At 39.4% G+C, this 16764-nt stretch overlaps 1 protein-coding gene across 1 annotated transcript; it reads right to left on the bottom strand.

Moving 5' to 3' along the window:
• Nucleotides 1-5396: 5396 nt before the first annotated feature.
• uri1 (URI1 prefoldin like chaperone) lies at nucleotides 5397-15822 on the bottom strand. The gene is made up of 11 exons (XM_075469440.1): nucleotides 15438-15822; nucleotides 14294-14328; nucleotides 9313-9391; nucleotides 8992-9127; nucleotides 7867-7958; nucleotides 7708-7771; nucleotides 7351-7543; nucleotides 7032-7272; nucleotides 6807-6958; nucleotides 6456-6708; nucleotides 5397-6128 (listed from the first exon to the last, which is right to left on the bottom strand). Exons 1-11 carry the CDS (start codon nucleotides 15507-15509, stop codon nucleotides 5940-5942), a joined length of 1506 nt encoding a protein of 501 aa, XP_075325555.1. The 5' UTR covers nucleotides 15510-15822; the 3' UTR covers nucleotides 5397-5939.
• Between the last annotated feature and the right edge of the window lie 942 nt (nucleotides 15823-16764).

Genomic DNA, 16764 nt, shown 5'->3' with positions numbered 1-16764 from the left:
GTAATTAAATCTTCAAAAAAAAAAAGAAAAAATTACTCGGGATACTTCGACATGTCCCGAAGCCGTATGTCTCCCTCATCTGGCCGCTGGTATGCAAGTGTAACAGACTGTCTGGCACCGTGCGTAAAATGTGCTCTGGCGTCTCCGGGACGCAGACTATGACAATCCTTTTTATATAAACAGGCATTTGAAAGCATTATGTCATATTATGCATGTCGCATTCGTTATGGAGATTACCTACAAGAGTAACACATTGAAAAAAGTTCTATGAAAAAACGACTGATTCGCATATAAGCGTGTCATGATCTTATAAAGATCTTATTCAACAGGCTGATGTTGTGATCTGTTGACCGCTTTGTCTTGAAGCTGCTGCCATTCTTTATGTGTCCAACCTTTTTGTTGCTAATGTGAGAGTGAAAATGCAAAGGATTATAAATCAGTGGTTTAGCATTTTAGTCGGTAATGGTTCTTAATTGGATGCTTGTCGCATTCATCACACCTCTATCAACCATCTGACCTTCACCGTAGATTACCCTCCCAGACAACGAGTAAAATAAGTATAAATATGTCTTTGCAATCAAGACATATTACTCCCAGAAAAATAAAGACTTAATAAGATTAAAATGATACAAAAACATAAACACAGCAACAGGTTCTTGATTTTGCTGTTGCAGTTACCTATTGATGTGGTGAATGATTTTTCTCCTTAAGTTAAGAGCCCCACACAATTTTGTAAAGTCCACATTTTTTTGGAAAGGACATATACAAACTTTCATTTCATTTCATGGCTGATTAATCTTTCTAACATTTTGTCAATCAAGATTTTAATTTTTTTTTTGTCAATACACAGTACAGTGCAAATGTCTTGAGCTACCGCTCTCCTCTTTATGTATTGCCAGGAATACAGGAAACAGGTGCAGTAATTTATTGAAAAATGCTCAAAAAATAAATGGAAATACAGCATATATGACAAAGAGCTTGGAAATCAATATCTAGTCTGACCACTTTATTTTTCAACATAGCCTGAACCCTCTTAGACAAGTTTTCTTGTAGTCCTCAGGAATAGCTTTCCAGACTTCTTCAAGGACATTCCAAAGCTCTTGTTTGGATGTTGGCTGCCTTTTGTTCCATTCTCTGTCAAGATGATCCCACACTGCCTTAACAATGTTTAGGTCTGGGCTCTGAGGAGGATTCATCACTCCTTAAGATCTGTTGCCACCGATTTTTAGTCCAGTTTTTGTGTAATTTGCTCCCTGTTTCCCTTTCTTAAGAACAGCCTTTTGACACATACCCTTCCATGGAGATCAGTTCTGATGAGGTTTCAGCCAACAGTAGATAGATCAATTGAAGGTCGAGATGCAGCTCCCAGGTCCTGTGACAGGTCCTTGCTAGATTTGTTTTATATATTTCTCAAGGACAGTGCACTTTTTTTGAACTGCCACTTAATTTGCTTTACACTTGCCTAGATTCCTCTCATTTTGATTAGTTTGATCAATTAATATCATATTTTAAATCATCTTTTTACACCATGTCAAGACATATTTTGCAAGTATCTCTTTGGGAATCACTTTAGTAGTGCAAAAATTCTATTCTATCCCCATTGAGCTGTGCTGTCTTTAGCATTTTGCATAGATACAGCTAAAGAAATGAAAACAAAATGTGTGTCTTTGCAACAGGTTGCATGTAAAACTTATTTAAAGAAACTATATCAACTATATAAAACTGTTAAGTTGACACAAAGTTACTTTTGAACAACTGTTTATTAATTTTTACTTCCATGTTATTAGTGTAATAAGTAAGAACGAGCAGAGGCCATGAGTGCACATGATGTTGATACTTGGATTTGCATTATCAAATGTTAACATAGCACTGAAGCAGATATACTGGCTTCTGATTAATCCTTTCTTGTGTCATATGGAGCCAATTGCAACTCTTCCTCTCCCCCTCTCAGACCCGAACACCTGTCTGGACAACAATACCTTCTTGAATCCTTCATCACACAACTCTTAAAATCCCCCTTAATCCCTGAAATGTAGATCTTGAGTGTGTTCCGGCTCATTACGTAGTTTGTATTCTAGATTTCTTTGAAATGTACTTCTGCTATGTTCTAGCATATACCATTGCAGCTTAACCCACATAAGTCCATTGATCTGCACCTCACCAACACAACTCTAATGTTAAGCATTGCCTAATCTGTCTCATGCTACCTGGATTTTCATATTGGAGAATTAATCCTGATGAAAGGGTGGGAGGAGGGGGAGTCACCTCAGGACCTGTTTAAAAGCGTCTTATCAGAAACCTGCATTCCCACTTTTTAACTAAATAGGGAGTGATAGCCCTTCAACCCATAAGCCATGGCTTTAATCAAGCTGAAGAATAGTTGTGTGTGTCATTTGGCCTGCTGATATTCAAAGTATAGACAAAAATACAGCTACACATGATGGTCTTTTAGGGTCTACTAAGAAGAGAATGCCCTCCATTACCTGCAAATTTATCTGAGATAATTGTGATTGTTGTAAGCAACTGAGCGTTCACATACTGCACCAATGTGTCAACAGTCGCATGTAGAAAAAAAAAAAGATTTCTCAAGAATTTTGAATCCTTAAAAATGTATAGAAAACCTAATAACTGTGGAACTGAACGAAATGAAAAATTAAGCAAGGATAATGTTTACAAAAATGTTGACGGATAAGCTACAGTCTTTCTGAAATAATCTTCTATAGTCAAAAGAAAACCCTGCCTACGGTAAAACATGGTCGAATATCTATTATGTTGTGGGGCTGTGGTGTTTCCCTCCGGAACTGGAGTGAATGTAACACATTTAGTGGTCACACAGTCAGTTGTCTGAACAACACAAACAGGACATCAGCACTTCTACGGTGTCTGTGAAACAATACAATAATTAGCCCGAACTATATCATTAATTGAACATTAACACCTTTCAGATTCACCTGAGTCTCATTGTGTGTGGAATAGTTTATAAGTTAGGCTATACAACAGATGCAACATGAAAATAGTAAGAAGAATAAAATAAATCATTTTAGATCTTACAGAGCTCACTGTCAGCATACCTCTGCTGGTACAGACACACATATTCTAACTTTCAATCTGTTCAATCGGTGGGTCATGATATGTTTTAGACTCAACAGTGCTGTGTAGGGGTGCTTGCAGTATACTGTTGGAAAGCTAAAAGGCTTATGATTTGATTGATGCAAAGTATTTTACAATACAGTGACCACAGTGAGTACAAACAAGAGAAACATGTGTTACACTATGTCAGAAAACATTGTTTGAAGCAAAGGGCTTGGTCTTTTAGCAAGACAACAACCTGAAGCAAATTTCGATCAGCACAAATGTTCTACAGTGGCATTGCACTGGTGTCAACCTGTTGCAGTAACTCTGGTCTTTCTTTGCATCTCCTTGAGAGTTTCTACTGAGCTTTCTTCTGTGAAAGTGCAGATTTTTACCTACCCTCTCTACCCTTGTAGAAAGAGGGAGGAAGTTTAAACAATTTCTTCCCTCGATCTTGATGGAAATGTGGGATTACTAGCAAATAAAGTGGATGAACTGTAAAGAGATTACAGTGCTGATGAGGACAAAGTACAACTGACGAGAATGCAGTATTATGTGTTTCACTGAGGCATGGCTGCAGGAACATATTATGTACCCTGCCACCTCTCTACAAAGCTCTCTGACTGCATGTGTCAATAGAAACCACAGACAGACCAGTAAAATAAAGGGAGTGCAGTGCTTGTTAACAACAGATGGGGTAATTCTGGACATGTCAGTGAGAAGGAGCATCTCTCTGCTCAAAATATTTAACTGTTGGCTGTGTGTTTCCTTTCCTTTTTGTCTTCAAAAAGAGTTCACCTGTAGACCCACCAACACATTTATGGTGACCTCTGGAGGTTTTAACCACACCACTCTCTCTGATGCACATCCAGCTTTCCAACAGTTTGTGAAAATTACGTTGTTGCAGTATGTTGCATACAACAACAATGTAATTCTCCTTACAGGATTACATAAGAAACAATCCATCTCAATACTGCAAAAGAGCAACAGACACTCCAGAAGAAGAAAAAGATATACTGATTTAAACTGGCCAGCTGTGACCCCTGACTTAAATGAATGGTTCAAGAGGTTTCTAGATTACTACAAAAACACCTGGAGGGTGGTATTGTTGCTGAAGTTTCTTCCATGGTGCGTTCTAAATGTTCAAATTTGGTGTCTGGGTTACATTTTGTGTTTGTATTATTTCATGTCTATGCCTAATTTTTCTTTTTCCTTTGCTGTTACCATGGGCATTTCATTTAAAAAAAATTGCAAACTGCAAACTCTTGCAAACTGATTAATATGCATTTATTTTTCAAAGAAATCCAACATTCTGTAATTAAAATTAAGGGGTTCCATTCATTCTGACCAAGGCCACATTTATTGGTATGTGGTCATGTGATGTTGAATTACAACTTCTGAGACCTTAGAACTTTGTCTGGCTTCTATTGCACCCATCATCAGTGAAACGTAGATCCAAAAAGTTTCAGTGCTGAAGTATAATTTTTAATCCCTATTTGTATGATACCACCTCTGTTACCTGTTACTTTCTTATTCAGATCTACTAAGATTCAGAGACAAAAAAAGATTCATTTTATTGCACTATTTAACCAGTTTTGGTCTCTTTTAGTTCAAGATTTTATTTGAGGACTTTTGTCGGGCATTTTCAGTACCTATTGGGAAGTCACAGTGAAAACAGAGAAAGGAAATTATGGGGTAAAGAAGACAGAAGTGATTATGTTATGGGTCACTGCTTGAACCTGCCTGTGTGGTATGTGCACATAGCACTCTACCCTACAAAGGGGAAGCTACTCATGGCGACATACAAATCATGTAATAGTGCTACATTCAATGCTTTTCTTAAGCTACGTTTTTGCTTTCAAGACTTATTTTGCAGTGTAGTTGTGGTGGTGCGTTTGCAACACAGCCAATTAATTTGATTTGGAAATTCCTTGGAAATGTTTACTAACTGGAGAGGGCATTTTATGTTTCGTTGGCATCCAACATCGATGAAACCTTATTGCCCCCTTAGAGAGTTTGGCTGCAATTTCAGTTGGTGCTTTAGCTCTTAAAATTTTAATGCATAACCGAAAAATCACAAGAAATAACAATAAATCAGAAATGCCTATCTGAGCTCAGTAATAGCTGTTTAAAGAACAAAACTTTGTACAGAAAAACTTCTACAATGAACCATCATTGCTGTAAAGTATGTAAAAATTGCAGCACACCTTCTCAGTATGATTGTAAGATAGTCCGAAACACAATAAAACCCTGTCAGAAAAATAGAATAAGGACATCCACATCTACAGGGAAAATATTTTTTTACTGTCCTGACACAAAAAAAGAAATCGACCTGTGGTTAAAAATCATTTACTTTATTGTAGTTTACATTAATATTTTTCTTAACATAGTTTGTCACAAAAAATACATACATTCAATGGGCAGGTCAAAAAGAACGGCAAATCACAACTAGTGGCTCCTGATTCTACTTGTAAGAGAAAGAAAACAAGGCAACTCGTCCTAAATGGCAAAGCCTACAGTCCCAATTCACGTGGCAACAGCATGGATCAACAGAAGAGCAGCAAGTAGGCAAACTGATGACAGACAACAAAAGGCTTAACAGCCAAACAGAACCGTGAACAACTGTTCAGTGCTTTTTGTCCTGTAAGTATACATAAGCAAAAGAGAAAACGCACAAAAATGGCTGATTTATTAATATTGCTACTGTACTTTTTCTATGAATGAATGAAAGGAACCCGCTGCGATTAGAGGTGTAAGTGGGGGCAAGACGAGCAAAACAAAGGTGAGAGTGGTTTGTTTTTGTTCTGTTAACCAGTTAAAAGACGACAGAAAAAAGGCTCGATGAAGAAGATTTTCTTCATTAAAAGTCACATTTGTTGCAGCCTGGCAGCTTTGAACTTCGACACCTTCTTTGGCACCTGTTGATTTGGGGCAACATCAGGTGCTACCTCCTCCTGTTTCCTCTCGAGAATGGTTGGCAGAGCTGGTGGAACAATGGTCAGATGGGGGACAGCAGAAGGCATTGGGTCCTTTTCTACCACTGTACCTGAAAATGCCTAAGCAAGAGACAAAGATAGAACTAAATGTGAGAAAACTGGTGTTGGTGTCACTTTCACCTCACTGTAACTAACCTGGAACAGAAAGTTTCTGCTGTTGACATGCTAATGCTTTGTGCTTCTTGTGGCTGACATTTAATCATTGTTCGGCCACATTAAGGTCAAAGTTCAAGTTATAAACAAGCGATCTGAAGCTTAAAAGAGCTGAATTTTTAAATTAGTTTTACATGGGTATCACAGAGTCCTTCTTTACAGGACTACATGGACTAAGACAGCTGACAAGGCATTTGGAAGGAAAAAATAGCAAAGAAACGAAAAGATAACCACCTTCTCTTTAATCTCAAAACGGCTGGAGGTATGCAGCGGCGCGGTGGTGGGACTGTCTTCCTCTGTAATGCCATCACTGGTGTCGCTGTGCATTGCGTCATCATGACTAAAGCTGCGTCCAATCATCCTGCGCTCTTCGAAGTCAGCGGCACTGCTCTCACTTGTGTCGCTGCACACACTGTTCTCTCTACTACGTGACTTCAGGATGGACTTCCTTGGGATGGGCTCCCCGTTCTTCACATCCACAAACAACCTGAAAAAAGGCAAACACTCCAGTTTAATCAATCTAAAGGTCCACAACAAATTCATCATGATTGATCTAATGACTTTGGTGTAAAGGCCTGCTTTTACCTGTAAATGTCTGCTGGAGTGGTGATTTTGTGAAGTTCATGATGAGAGTGTCCATTACTGTGGCCATTTTTCTTTTTCCTCTTTGAATGTTCCTTCTGCTCTTTCCGCTCACTAAACTTCAATGTGGTGTTCTTTCCTGTGTTTATCCTCACCTAAAACAAAGGATAGATGAATTAATATCCGTCAACATTTCAAGTTTTTTGTCATTTTAAAAATCGCACAAACCTTCTTGGGTTCGATTGTGTGAGAGAAGAAGATGGTGGGCAAAGTGTCGCCTTCCTCCTCCTCCTCCTCATAGTCTTCTTCCTCTTTCCTGTCTGTTAGTGGCGGTTTACTGTGAGTCACAGAAGTCCAGCTTGGCTTCAAACTCAGGCCATTTGCTGGAGATGCAGGATCTCCCTCCTTCTCCTCCTCGGAGGAAGAGGATGATGTGTCCTCTCCATTCATGTCTGTATTATCTGATAATCTGAGGGAAAGACATTTTAAGGTTTCCTGAAGTAAAGTGCAATGACTGAGGCTAGTAAGCAAATATGTGTTCATATACCTGTCCTGCTCATCTTGATGCTCCTCCAGTTTCTCAAGTTCATCCAAATGAGCCCACAACTCTTCCTCAGTCATGATGTCTTTTCTGCCTCTGTCTCCGCTCTCTTCATTATTCTTCTCATCCTCTTCTTTTAGATCAAACACCACATCCGACTTGGGCTTAGAATTTGGTTTGTGAGCTATTCTTTGCTTTCCTGTTAAAGCATCCAAGACACAAAAGGAATCCATTCATTCTTTATGCTTAAAAAAAACACACTAACTATGGTACAAAATCCAGCAATATGCTAATGGATGTTTTTGCCTACATACAAGCCATGATTAAGTGAAATGAGGTCAGTAGAAAGGCTAACAAAGATACCTTTGGTGACAACAGAGTCATTGTTTTCAGCCTCCTCTCTGATATCGACATAGTCCCCTTTACCCTAAAGCACAAGAATGCCAAAGTCAATACATTTGTCGCCACTTACGTCTTACAGAACATCTTATCTGTGAGACAATTTGAAAAAATGAAACATACTGCTGACATGGCCTCCAAATCCTTTGCAAACCCAACTCTTGCTTCAAAGTTTTTCATCGTCATGGATAGATCATCTAATTCTTTCTTCACGTCTGTAGAAAACAGATGCATTGCAATGACTATGAGCATTTAAGACAGCAGACTGGCAAAACAAAATGTGCAAAAGATGGATACAGGCGAGTACAGAGACATCAATAAAACATTCGACATAATGACAAGCAGCTGCTAAAGAGTTAAAATCCTAAACAAGTTGGGCAGAGGGGGAAAAAAAGAAAAATGATGACACAAACAGTTCATAATATCTTCTGCCCTGAATACTACTCCGGATCATTAAATCTTCACAACAATTAAGCCCTTTCACTAATAGCAGCAGAGGGCCCTTGTTTCCATGGCAATCGGGAGCCCCTCCAGTCAGTGCATCAACTGGAAGTGAGGAAAGGTCAAACACAGAAGGCCTGACAACTCAGCCGCTGTCTGACACATTTCAGCTAGCTATGTTTGTATTGCAGCACTTAGCTCCGTAATAGCAGGGTGGGCAGGGTCAGCAGAAGGGGAGGAGGGGGGGTTTGGATGGGCTGTGGCAGCACATTTCTGCTTCACTAAACATTCTAATAATGTTCACATCAAAGATCGTTGCTTGGGCCCATTTGACTTGATATGAGATTTTTTCAGACCTAGAATGAGCAGCACTGTTAAAGAACAGGGTAGCGAAGCTGCGCACAACCTTTTGTGTTAGACCGCACAAAAGTGCTGCATCGACGGGATTCGATTTGTCCAAAGAACAGGAACAGATATGAATTGTTATCTTGACGTTTATAACCAAAGCAGTAATGGTGGTGACATATGAATGCAGGAGAAGCACAGCCATTGAGTGCGTTAATATGCTTTGCAGCTTGCAAGTCTTTAACCAGATGTGCCATATGTTATTCCAAACATCATTTGTGTTACAGCAGACCCGTGTTGTAAATCACAGCGTTATGAAGCAAGTTTGTCCCTTCAGTATTCAGACAAGCTATCTAGACGTGATGCACCACCACCCTCTGCTGGATGATCCGCAGTGTTGAGAGATTTCTTTAAAAATCACGTAATGATGTCTTTTCAGAGAAGACAGGAAACGACACTCACACTTCATCCTGTGATCGACGATCTTTTGAGCTTGCTTGGCAGAGCACTTAGAGAACCAGTTGTCACCCAGCAACACTGTGACCTCGTTGGTGTGCACCAGCTTCCCAGGCATGAAGGCCAAAGGGCCAAATGGCACCTGCTCACGGTACAGTTGGGTGGGGTGGGAAGCAGAACAAAAGAGAAATAGGTCAAAGAAAGCAGGTGGAAGAAAGTGGACGTGAAAGTAGAGCAAATAGAAAAAATACAACTTTCAGTGATGGGAGTATTTAAGCTCAAGTTTCTGTTAAGCTAACAATACATTTAAACAAAGTTAGCGCTCACCATGATGTCATAAGATAGCTGATCTGGTAGGGTTTTGAGGCGGTCATTTAGGGCTTCATAGTCGCCTGATAACTTCTTCCTGCAAATTAATTAAACAACGAGTCAAATGAATGACTTCATCACTTAAAGCCAAGGCCCTCTTCAGGAACCACTGCTTTGCAGATTGGCTTAATTGATTTCTATATTTGGTGACAGTTTGGAAAGGGAAGCAAAAAAAAAAAAAACCTAGTGCAGCCACAAGATGTCACTGTTATTTATTTGTAGGTGGGCAACAAAAAACTCAAACAACAGAGTAAAGCTACGATGCTTTCTTAAATGAAAGAGAAAAGAGCAATACGTGAAGTTACTCTTAAATTAAAGCGGCACTATGCAACTTTTTCATGGTCATAAAATTGCTTGGCAATCATCAGATAGCTTGGCTGACCTGTTCTGATGAAAACGGTGACATTTCCATCTCCATCTGATGGCCCTAGCCCGAAACAGCGCTTGCAACTTTGCCTGTGGCGCCGCGTGCTTTGTTTACCTCTGGAAGTCTCGCGACACACGAGAGCCGAGAACTACTGCTTCACGGCAGGTCTAAAGGGCTCTGAGCCGAGCCAGGGAGCCTGATAAGACACACCTCTCTCCATTAGCTGTCGACGGCTAAATTGAATGTGGTTAGCTTCTAGAGTAGTAATATATAATGTGGCTAGACTGTCGCCTTATTTTCTACGGAGCTCCCCCTACAGCTTTGGGGTGTGTATTGCATGGTAAACAAACCCCGTATTACTGAAAGTTGCATAGTGCCGCTTTAAGTTTTTCTCCCTATCAAAGATATTCTCCTCAGCCGCAGCTGTAGTCAGCCTTGTCCTTATAAACTACTCAGCCTGGCTTAAGTTGCACAGCTTTTTACAGCAAGGATCATATAGAAGGTTCAAAGAATGATGCATCAAAAAGCACTTGACACAAGTTAATATTCCTCCCCTTTACAGACTCTTTGTAAATGTGTGAAAGAGAGCACATTAATGGTAACTTTAAAATCCAAGAAAAGAACAATGCTAACGTCTTGTACATGAATACCCAAAATACAAAAGACGCCAAGTGCCACAAACACTTTTGTCTGTTACACTGAGAATATTCTGATAGTTACAGAAGAAAAAAAACATAGGTGTAAATAATACAAATTAACAATAGTTTGTTCTGGTCCGCTGCTCAACATCACACTGTTAAAGGAGAAGTTAGTTTTTGCTGTGCTGTGCTGCAGCGGTGCGCATCGATGAAGTCATCCCACTAGACGCATGTGTAGAAAGCTTCCTATAAGCCCCCCGATAGCCCCGGATAACAACAGCACGGCAGCTATGAGCTAACAGTGCAATAGTACGCGTTCATTCATTCATTCGTCTTAAAGTATTGGTGAAATAAAGACAGATAATGTCTTATTTAGAGGCTGTATTGTCTATTCCCTGTTCTCTCCTGTTATATAGATACACTCGGATCTCGAGTAATCTAAATATCTTCCGAAGGATGCCGACTTTCACCAAACTGTTATCGGTGAGTAGATGAATGTATTCTATGCCAGAAATAAGGTCCAGGTGTAAAGAAAAAAAAAACTAACTTCCCCTTTGGGTCTTAAATAGTCCATCAAAACCATCAAAAGTTGCTTGCTGCACAGCAAGTGCTGAGTTTAGATACAAAAGCATTAACACTGGACACACAGTCCAATAATACGGCCTGACAATCATCACAGTTTAATTCACAAACCGATGACAGCAATATTACTCCATTTTGCCGCTCAGTTTTCTGGTATTAAGAGCTCTACACACACAAGCTCATTAGTGTTTTCCATTTATTCGAACAAATTAGACCATTACAGGAGAATAAAAACAACTAAATAAAGTCACCGCGTTAATTTAGGAGTCGGAATAATAAAGGTGTAATTTGTCACACCCTAATAGGTGGAACGAAAGCTAACTGGAGAGTGGGGAGGATTTCAATTACAGTCTGTGCAAACCCACCGAGTCTTTAACAAGAGCTCTAATCAGCAGTAAGTGAAATCACCTGTGTGGGCCTCCCATGGCTGGCTCCTTCAAGACCAACAGTGGGGCAGCTATTACAAAGACACTCGAACATAGATCAAGCTTTTATAAACATCTGTTTGAAAAAAAAAAGAAAACAGACTCTTTTACGAATGACCATCATTTATTACTTCCATCTACATACCTTTCACTGTCGCACAAGAAGTCAGAGCTAATGTTCTGCCTGAAATAACTGCTCACACACCCCACCGTGTGATCAATACTACTATTGAGTGGAACCCACTGCACTCAATAAAAAATGTACTTCGTTTAATAAGGTTGCACTTTTGTAAAGTTCCTTTAAAGTCACATTTCACCCACACCGGTGGTTCAATTCAATCTATGAGCAAGGAGCTCCGCAGTCTTGAAAGGCCTGGACGTAAAGCACATCTCGAATGACTTAGGCCCCGTTTACACGATAGGAAGACGCAGATATTTTCCTGCGGTTTGGCCTCTCATTTACACCAAAACCCCGTTTTTAATCACAGAAAACGATTATTTCTAAAACCTCCGGCCAAAGTGGAGATTTCTGATAACGCCGGTTATGTGTTGCCGTGTCAACTGAGAGAAACGGCGCTTTAGGTTCTTAAACGTCACATTATGCGCCAGAAAATGCTTAACGTCATGAGAGCGCCTTTACAGTTTGTTTGGCTACTGATCAGGATTATCATGGATGATGTTAAAGTTCTACTAATTTTTACGTTTGTGCAAACGATTCTGGCCTTATTGCATTTGCCACCCCAAACCTGCTCGCACAGTTCAAAATAGAGGAGCACCACTCTTCCGTGGCTGCTCCTGCGTCCAGTATCCACTGACTGTCTATATTTCCCTCTTATTGCCTTCAGTTTTGTTGTGATATTTGCTCGCGTTATCTCCTCCTTCACATGACGAAAGTCCTCGATTCTGAGGATTTTGATTGGCTTGCATGGCTTTATTCCTTTCCCTACACTGCCGCCAATAGGTTTGGCATAGTTATTATGGCGCTTGACGGCGTATTTATGCGGGTTGATGTAAATGACATGTTTTTTGAAAACGATGTTGTGTGCACAATGTTATTATTGAAAACGGAGGGGGGGAAATATTCGTTTCTCTAAATACCCGGCTATGTGTAAATGTGGCCTTAATCACATCCACATTTCCGTCACTTTTCTTTGTCCCTCCAACAGGGGGCACAAAGATTGAAAATTCGCAGTGAAAGAGGAAACGAGGAGATATGTCTGCAAGGAAACGAGACATCCTTTCCTCTGAGCTGACTCCCACTGTTTTGTTAGCAAACGGCTTATATGATTTTTTTTTTTTTTTGTTGTTGTCGTTCTCTGGATTTGCATCACAATGCACGTGCTGTACTCTATAACAAGGACACATGCATACCAATACCAGCAGAGTCAATCCTCCACAAAAGCAAACAACCGGAATGTTTGCGCATTCATTGAAAAGCTCCGACTCTTTAATTAACCAGATGCACGCTTAGTACAGATCCAGCAATTCGAACAAAACCGTGAATCAGAATACAAATTAATCTAAACTTGGACCTTGTACCTCAGCAGTATCTGCATTTTCCTAGGAAGAAAACCGTGGCAAAGTGCTGATGTAAAGTCAGAACAGTAAAATCACTGCAGCATCCAATAACAAATTTCTGATAAAAGGGCTCAGGAGTCTGCTGCGAATTATGATTATGATCACGACTTCTGAGAGCTCCCTCTTCGCTCCTCAGAAATAAGAGCTTTGTGTGCACATAAGAAAACAAGAGAACTGGGATACACTGTGCCTGAGAGACATCTACCCATCATTCTGTTAACTTTGCCGACATTAATCCTCCTTTTTTTTGACAATTCAAAGCAAGAAAAGCAAAAGTGAAGATAACAAAATTAACCATGGTTGAATTCTATCTCTAGCGGCCTCAGTCTCCAGGGCCTGGAGGTTTGCGCAGTGTCACAGTTTTTTCTGTTAATACCAACCATATCGTGAGTCGTTTCCCTACAATGACAAGTGAGAAAATATTCTTAAAAAAAAAAGAAAAAAAAAAGGCCTATTTTTAAACTGAGAAGGCGTCTAATGGGGTGCAAATACATTCGGTGTTTTTGGTCAAAAATCTCATCCACAAATCAGAAAAAGAAGAAACGATAGGGAAAATGTTAAAAAAAAAATAAATTCTCAGACATAATAATAACACATAGTAATAACTCCATAACGTACAGCTAAACAATTCACATTCGTTGAATCGATTGCTATTATACACTGAAGCTGGTTTCCAATCTTTTGGATGAAAACTGTTTTGGTTAAAACTTTTATTAAGTTTACTGACAAACTGAAGATCCCAGCACATATATTTGCTCCTCAGAGACTCAGCCTTTTGTACTGATTTTGTACAAAACACTTGTTTAAAACGTTATCTATCTTTTTTTTCAAATTATAACAAGCCCCAATTGGCCCCCACCCTTCCAACTATTCTTATGAATGTGTTGCAGGCCAAATATGTTGTATATTAAAAAATGAAATAAAACATCTTCATATTGTCTCCAATGAAAAAGAAATAAACTAAATTTTGTGCTCTTTTGTCAAATTAGATTTCTTTCATTTATTCTTGCTTGCTTTTTTTTTTTAAATTTGCTCTACCGTCCCAATTTTTTTTGTTTTTATTTGTGATCATAGGAAGCAGGCCTAATCCCGTTCAGCAGGCCATAAGACAAAATATGTGCATATCTTTGTATGGAGTGTGCAGAGACTTCAAAGTTAACCAAATACAAACCTGGCAGAGGGTTGCTCTCTCTTAGCTGCAACAGTGCTTGTGCAGATGAATAATAGAACGCTTCAGAATGATTTGGAATGACATGCATGTTGTTTCTGTGCCTATGTTTTGTACCGATACAAAAACATATTTAAACATTTCCAAACACGAGCAACTCTTAAGACTTTGTGACGCTTACCAGTGCTGAATCCGACTCTCGCAGCCTGTCACCACCTGTTTTAGGACAGACAATTTCAGCTTAAAATCCAAATCCAAGTCAAAACAAACTTCTGTCAACAATAAAACACCTTCAGGAAATCATGGGGAAATGTCAGCTGCATTCTTACCTCAGATTTCATTTCTGAAAAGCGGTTTCACCTGACTAAAACTGAATTACTTACACAAAAGCATCGTACATTCTGCCAAAGTTATAGAATTGTCACATGGGTGGAAGCAAGGCAAGGCAAGGCAAGGCAAGTTTATTTGTACAGCACAATTCAACTACAAGGCGATTCAAAGTGCTTTACAAATACATTAAAATAAAAAGCACGATTTAAATTTTAAACAAAAAAGAAAGAAATAAGAACAATTGATATAATCAGATAAAATCAGTAGTTAAAGCAGATCATTTGTCCAACCATTGGAGGAAAGTGGACGAAGAAAGACAGCTGACATGACAACATCACAATGGTCAAACAATGGTCAGGACATCTGCAATCCAGCCCGAAAGGGGGGTCGTGAGGTTGATAAATTTGTGCAGGCTGTCTGTAAGTCCCAAGCTCGATCAACATGCAAGGTATGTGATCATGTGAATACTGGACAATAAAAGTGAGCGGTGCAGAAACATAATTTAACTTTTTTTTCATCATACTAACGTAATCTTTCAACTTCCGGTCAGAATAGCACGCCTGCGGGGGGCGTAGACTTGTAGAATTCAGGCTACAACCTTATCCAACTTCCATTCGCTGGCTGATAAATTATTAACCAGTTATTCAAGACGTTCGTTTCCCTTAGCCTGAAAGCCAATGTTCCCTACAAGCAAACAATAAACTAACCTAAATTACCCCTCCTGCATATAAATAAGAACTAGGTCACGTGAGGGGTTGCAACGACGGGGGCTCCTGGAAAACAGAGTTAAACAACCAAAGCTTATAACTTATAAATGTGACATATGCCACAATTAGTGCACAGGCGTGTGTAAATGCACTGGAAAGCACTTCAGCAGACGCACTCGTGTTTCAAAGTCTTCAACTGAACCAACCGCGTGGCGAGTAGCTGACTGTGGCTAACATCCGAGGTTTCACTTGCAGGCAAACATGTTTAGTGTCAACAATTCAAATTACCTTTTTGTGTTCCTTACGGAGCCTTGCAATTCCACCGAGATGCTCCACATTCATTTTACCTTTTTCAGCCATTGTCAGCCCACGTGCACAACGATATTTTGTGGTGTTTAGTGACCCCCAAAACAAAGCTCAGGGGTTGTTGTGAGTCCTAAAGAAGTGTTTATGAATGCAACAGCAGCTATTCCTGAGACCCGTTCTGCACGTATTCATCAATAGGGCAGTGATGGTTATCCACACTTTCGAAGGTGATATCATTTCACACTCTCATTTCAGGATTTCTGCATGATTTCCAAAAATATCCACGGTTTCAAGATCCAAAGATTAGCAAATACTTCCCGTCACTCTCGCTGCGCCATGTACCTCAGTCCGTCACCAGGACAACAGCAGCACCGGTGATATATCCGGGTGCCCCTTTCAAAATAAAACATTCCTATTTAAATGTAGTTTAAATAAACTAAAAGACCAACTTAAATGGGTCTTGGTATACAAAAGATATACAAAAGAAAAAATTAAATCATTTGGTAAAACAAACGAAAAAAAATGTATGTAATTTCATGAAAAGTAAAACCACTTCAACTGAACTGAAATGCTGCACAAAAGTATTGTGTTAACAGCAGTTGGCTGAGCAGATGTTATATTCACAGTTGGTGCTCTTGCACCAACTTTGAATTGCGCATGCACAATGAGAAGGGTTCACAGGAGTTTCCTTTTGACACATTGAAAACGTGATTTTGCCTCCACATTTCAGAACTTATTTGGAAAAGATATTGCCACTCCCATAATGATGATTAACATGTTTTACAGAAAGGTCAACCCCCCCCCCCCCCCCTCATATAAATCATGACGGAAACACAAATAGTGAGCCTAGATATAGCCCTTAAAGTTGATGGATTTGGGACAGTTTAGTGATTAAATATTAAATGTGCAGCCTTTCCACACAATCACAAAATAAAGTACATAATTCCATCTCAGTGAAATAGGAAAAACAAAATGATGTCATATTATTTTCAAAATTATAATAAATAACGAACTATAATAAACAGTTTTGCAGCATAATCGGCACAACTTCCAAATTAATTTAATAGAGCATATATGAATTACACACATATGGAATTTATCAATTAGTATTTGTAGAATAATACACTTGAGCTCTCTTCTGTCCTCAGCTCTCGTTCCGTACTTTTAATAAAAAAAAACACCAAACTCATTTCCGTTTGACTACGTAATAAGTAGAGCTTGACGCCGCTGCTCCACTGTGTCTCCCGGTGTACCCTGGGTAAATGTGAACGCTTGCACGCATGTAAACACTCTAATGAATTCAAACCCA

Source organism: Odontesthes bonariensis, chromosome 7 (assembly GCF_027942865.1).
Source record: "Odontesthes bonariensis isolate fOdoBon6 chromosome 7, fOdoBon6.hap1, whole genome shotgun sequence".
Classification (NCBI taxonomy): Eukaryota; Metazoa; Chordata; class Actinopteri; order Atheriniformes; family Atherinopsidae; genus Odontesthes; species Odontesthes bonariensis.
The sequence above is the reverse complement of the archived record's forward strand: the minus strand, read 5'-3'. Positions and strand labels throughout refer to the sequence as shown.

What these genes read in the sequence shown, in the direction of transcription:
- uri1 (XM_075469440.1), bottom strand. Translation starts at nt 15,509, where the DNA reads ATGGCTGAAAAAGGTAAAATGAATGTGGAGCATCTCGGTGGAATTGCA. An exon ending in TCCGTAAGGAACACAAAAAG is followed by an intron (nt 14,329 to 15,437) that starts GTAATTTGAATT and finishes GTCCTAAAACAG; the next exon opens with GTGGTGACAGGCTGCGAGAG. An exon ending in ATTTGGAGGCCATGTCAGCA is followed by an intron (nt 7,772 to 7,866) that starts GTATGTTTCATT and finishes CTTGTGCTTTAG; the next exon opens with GGTAAAGGGGACTATGTCGA.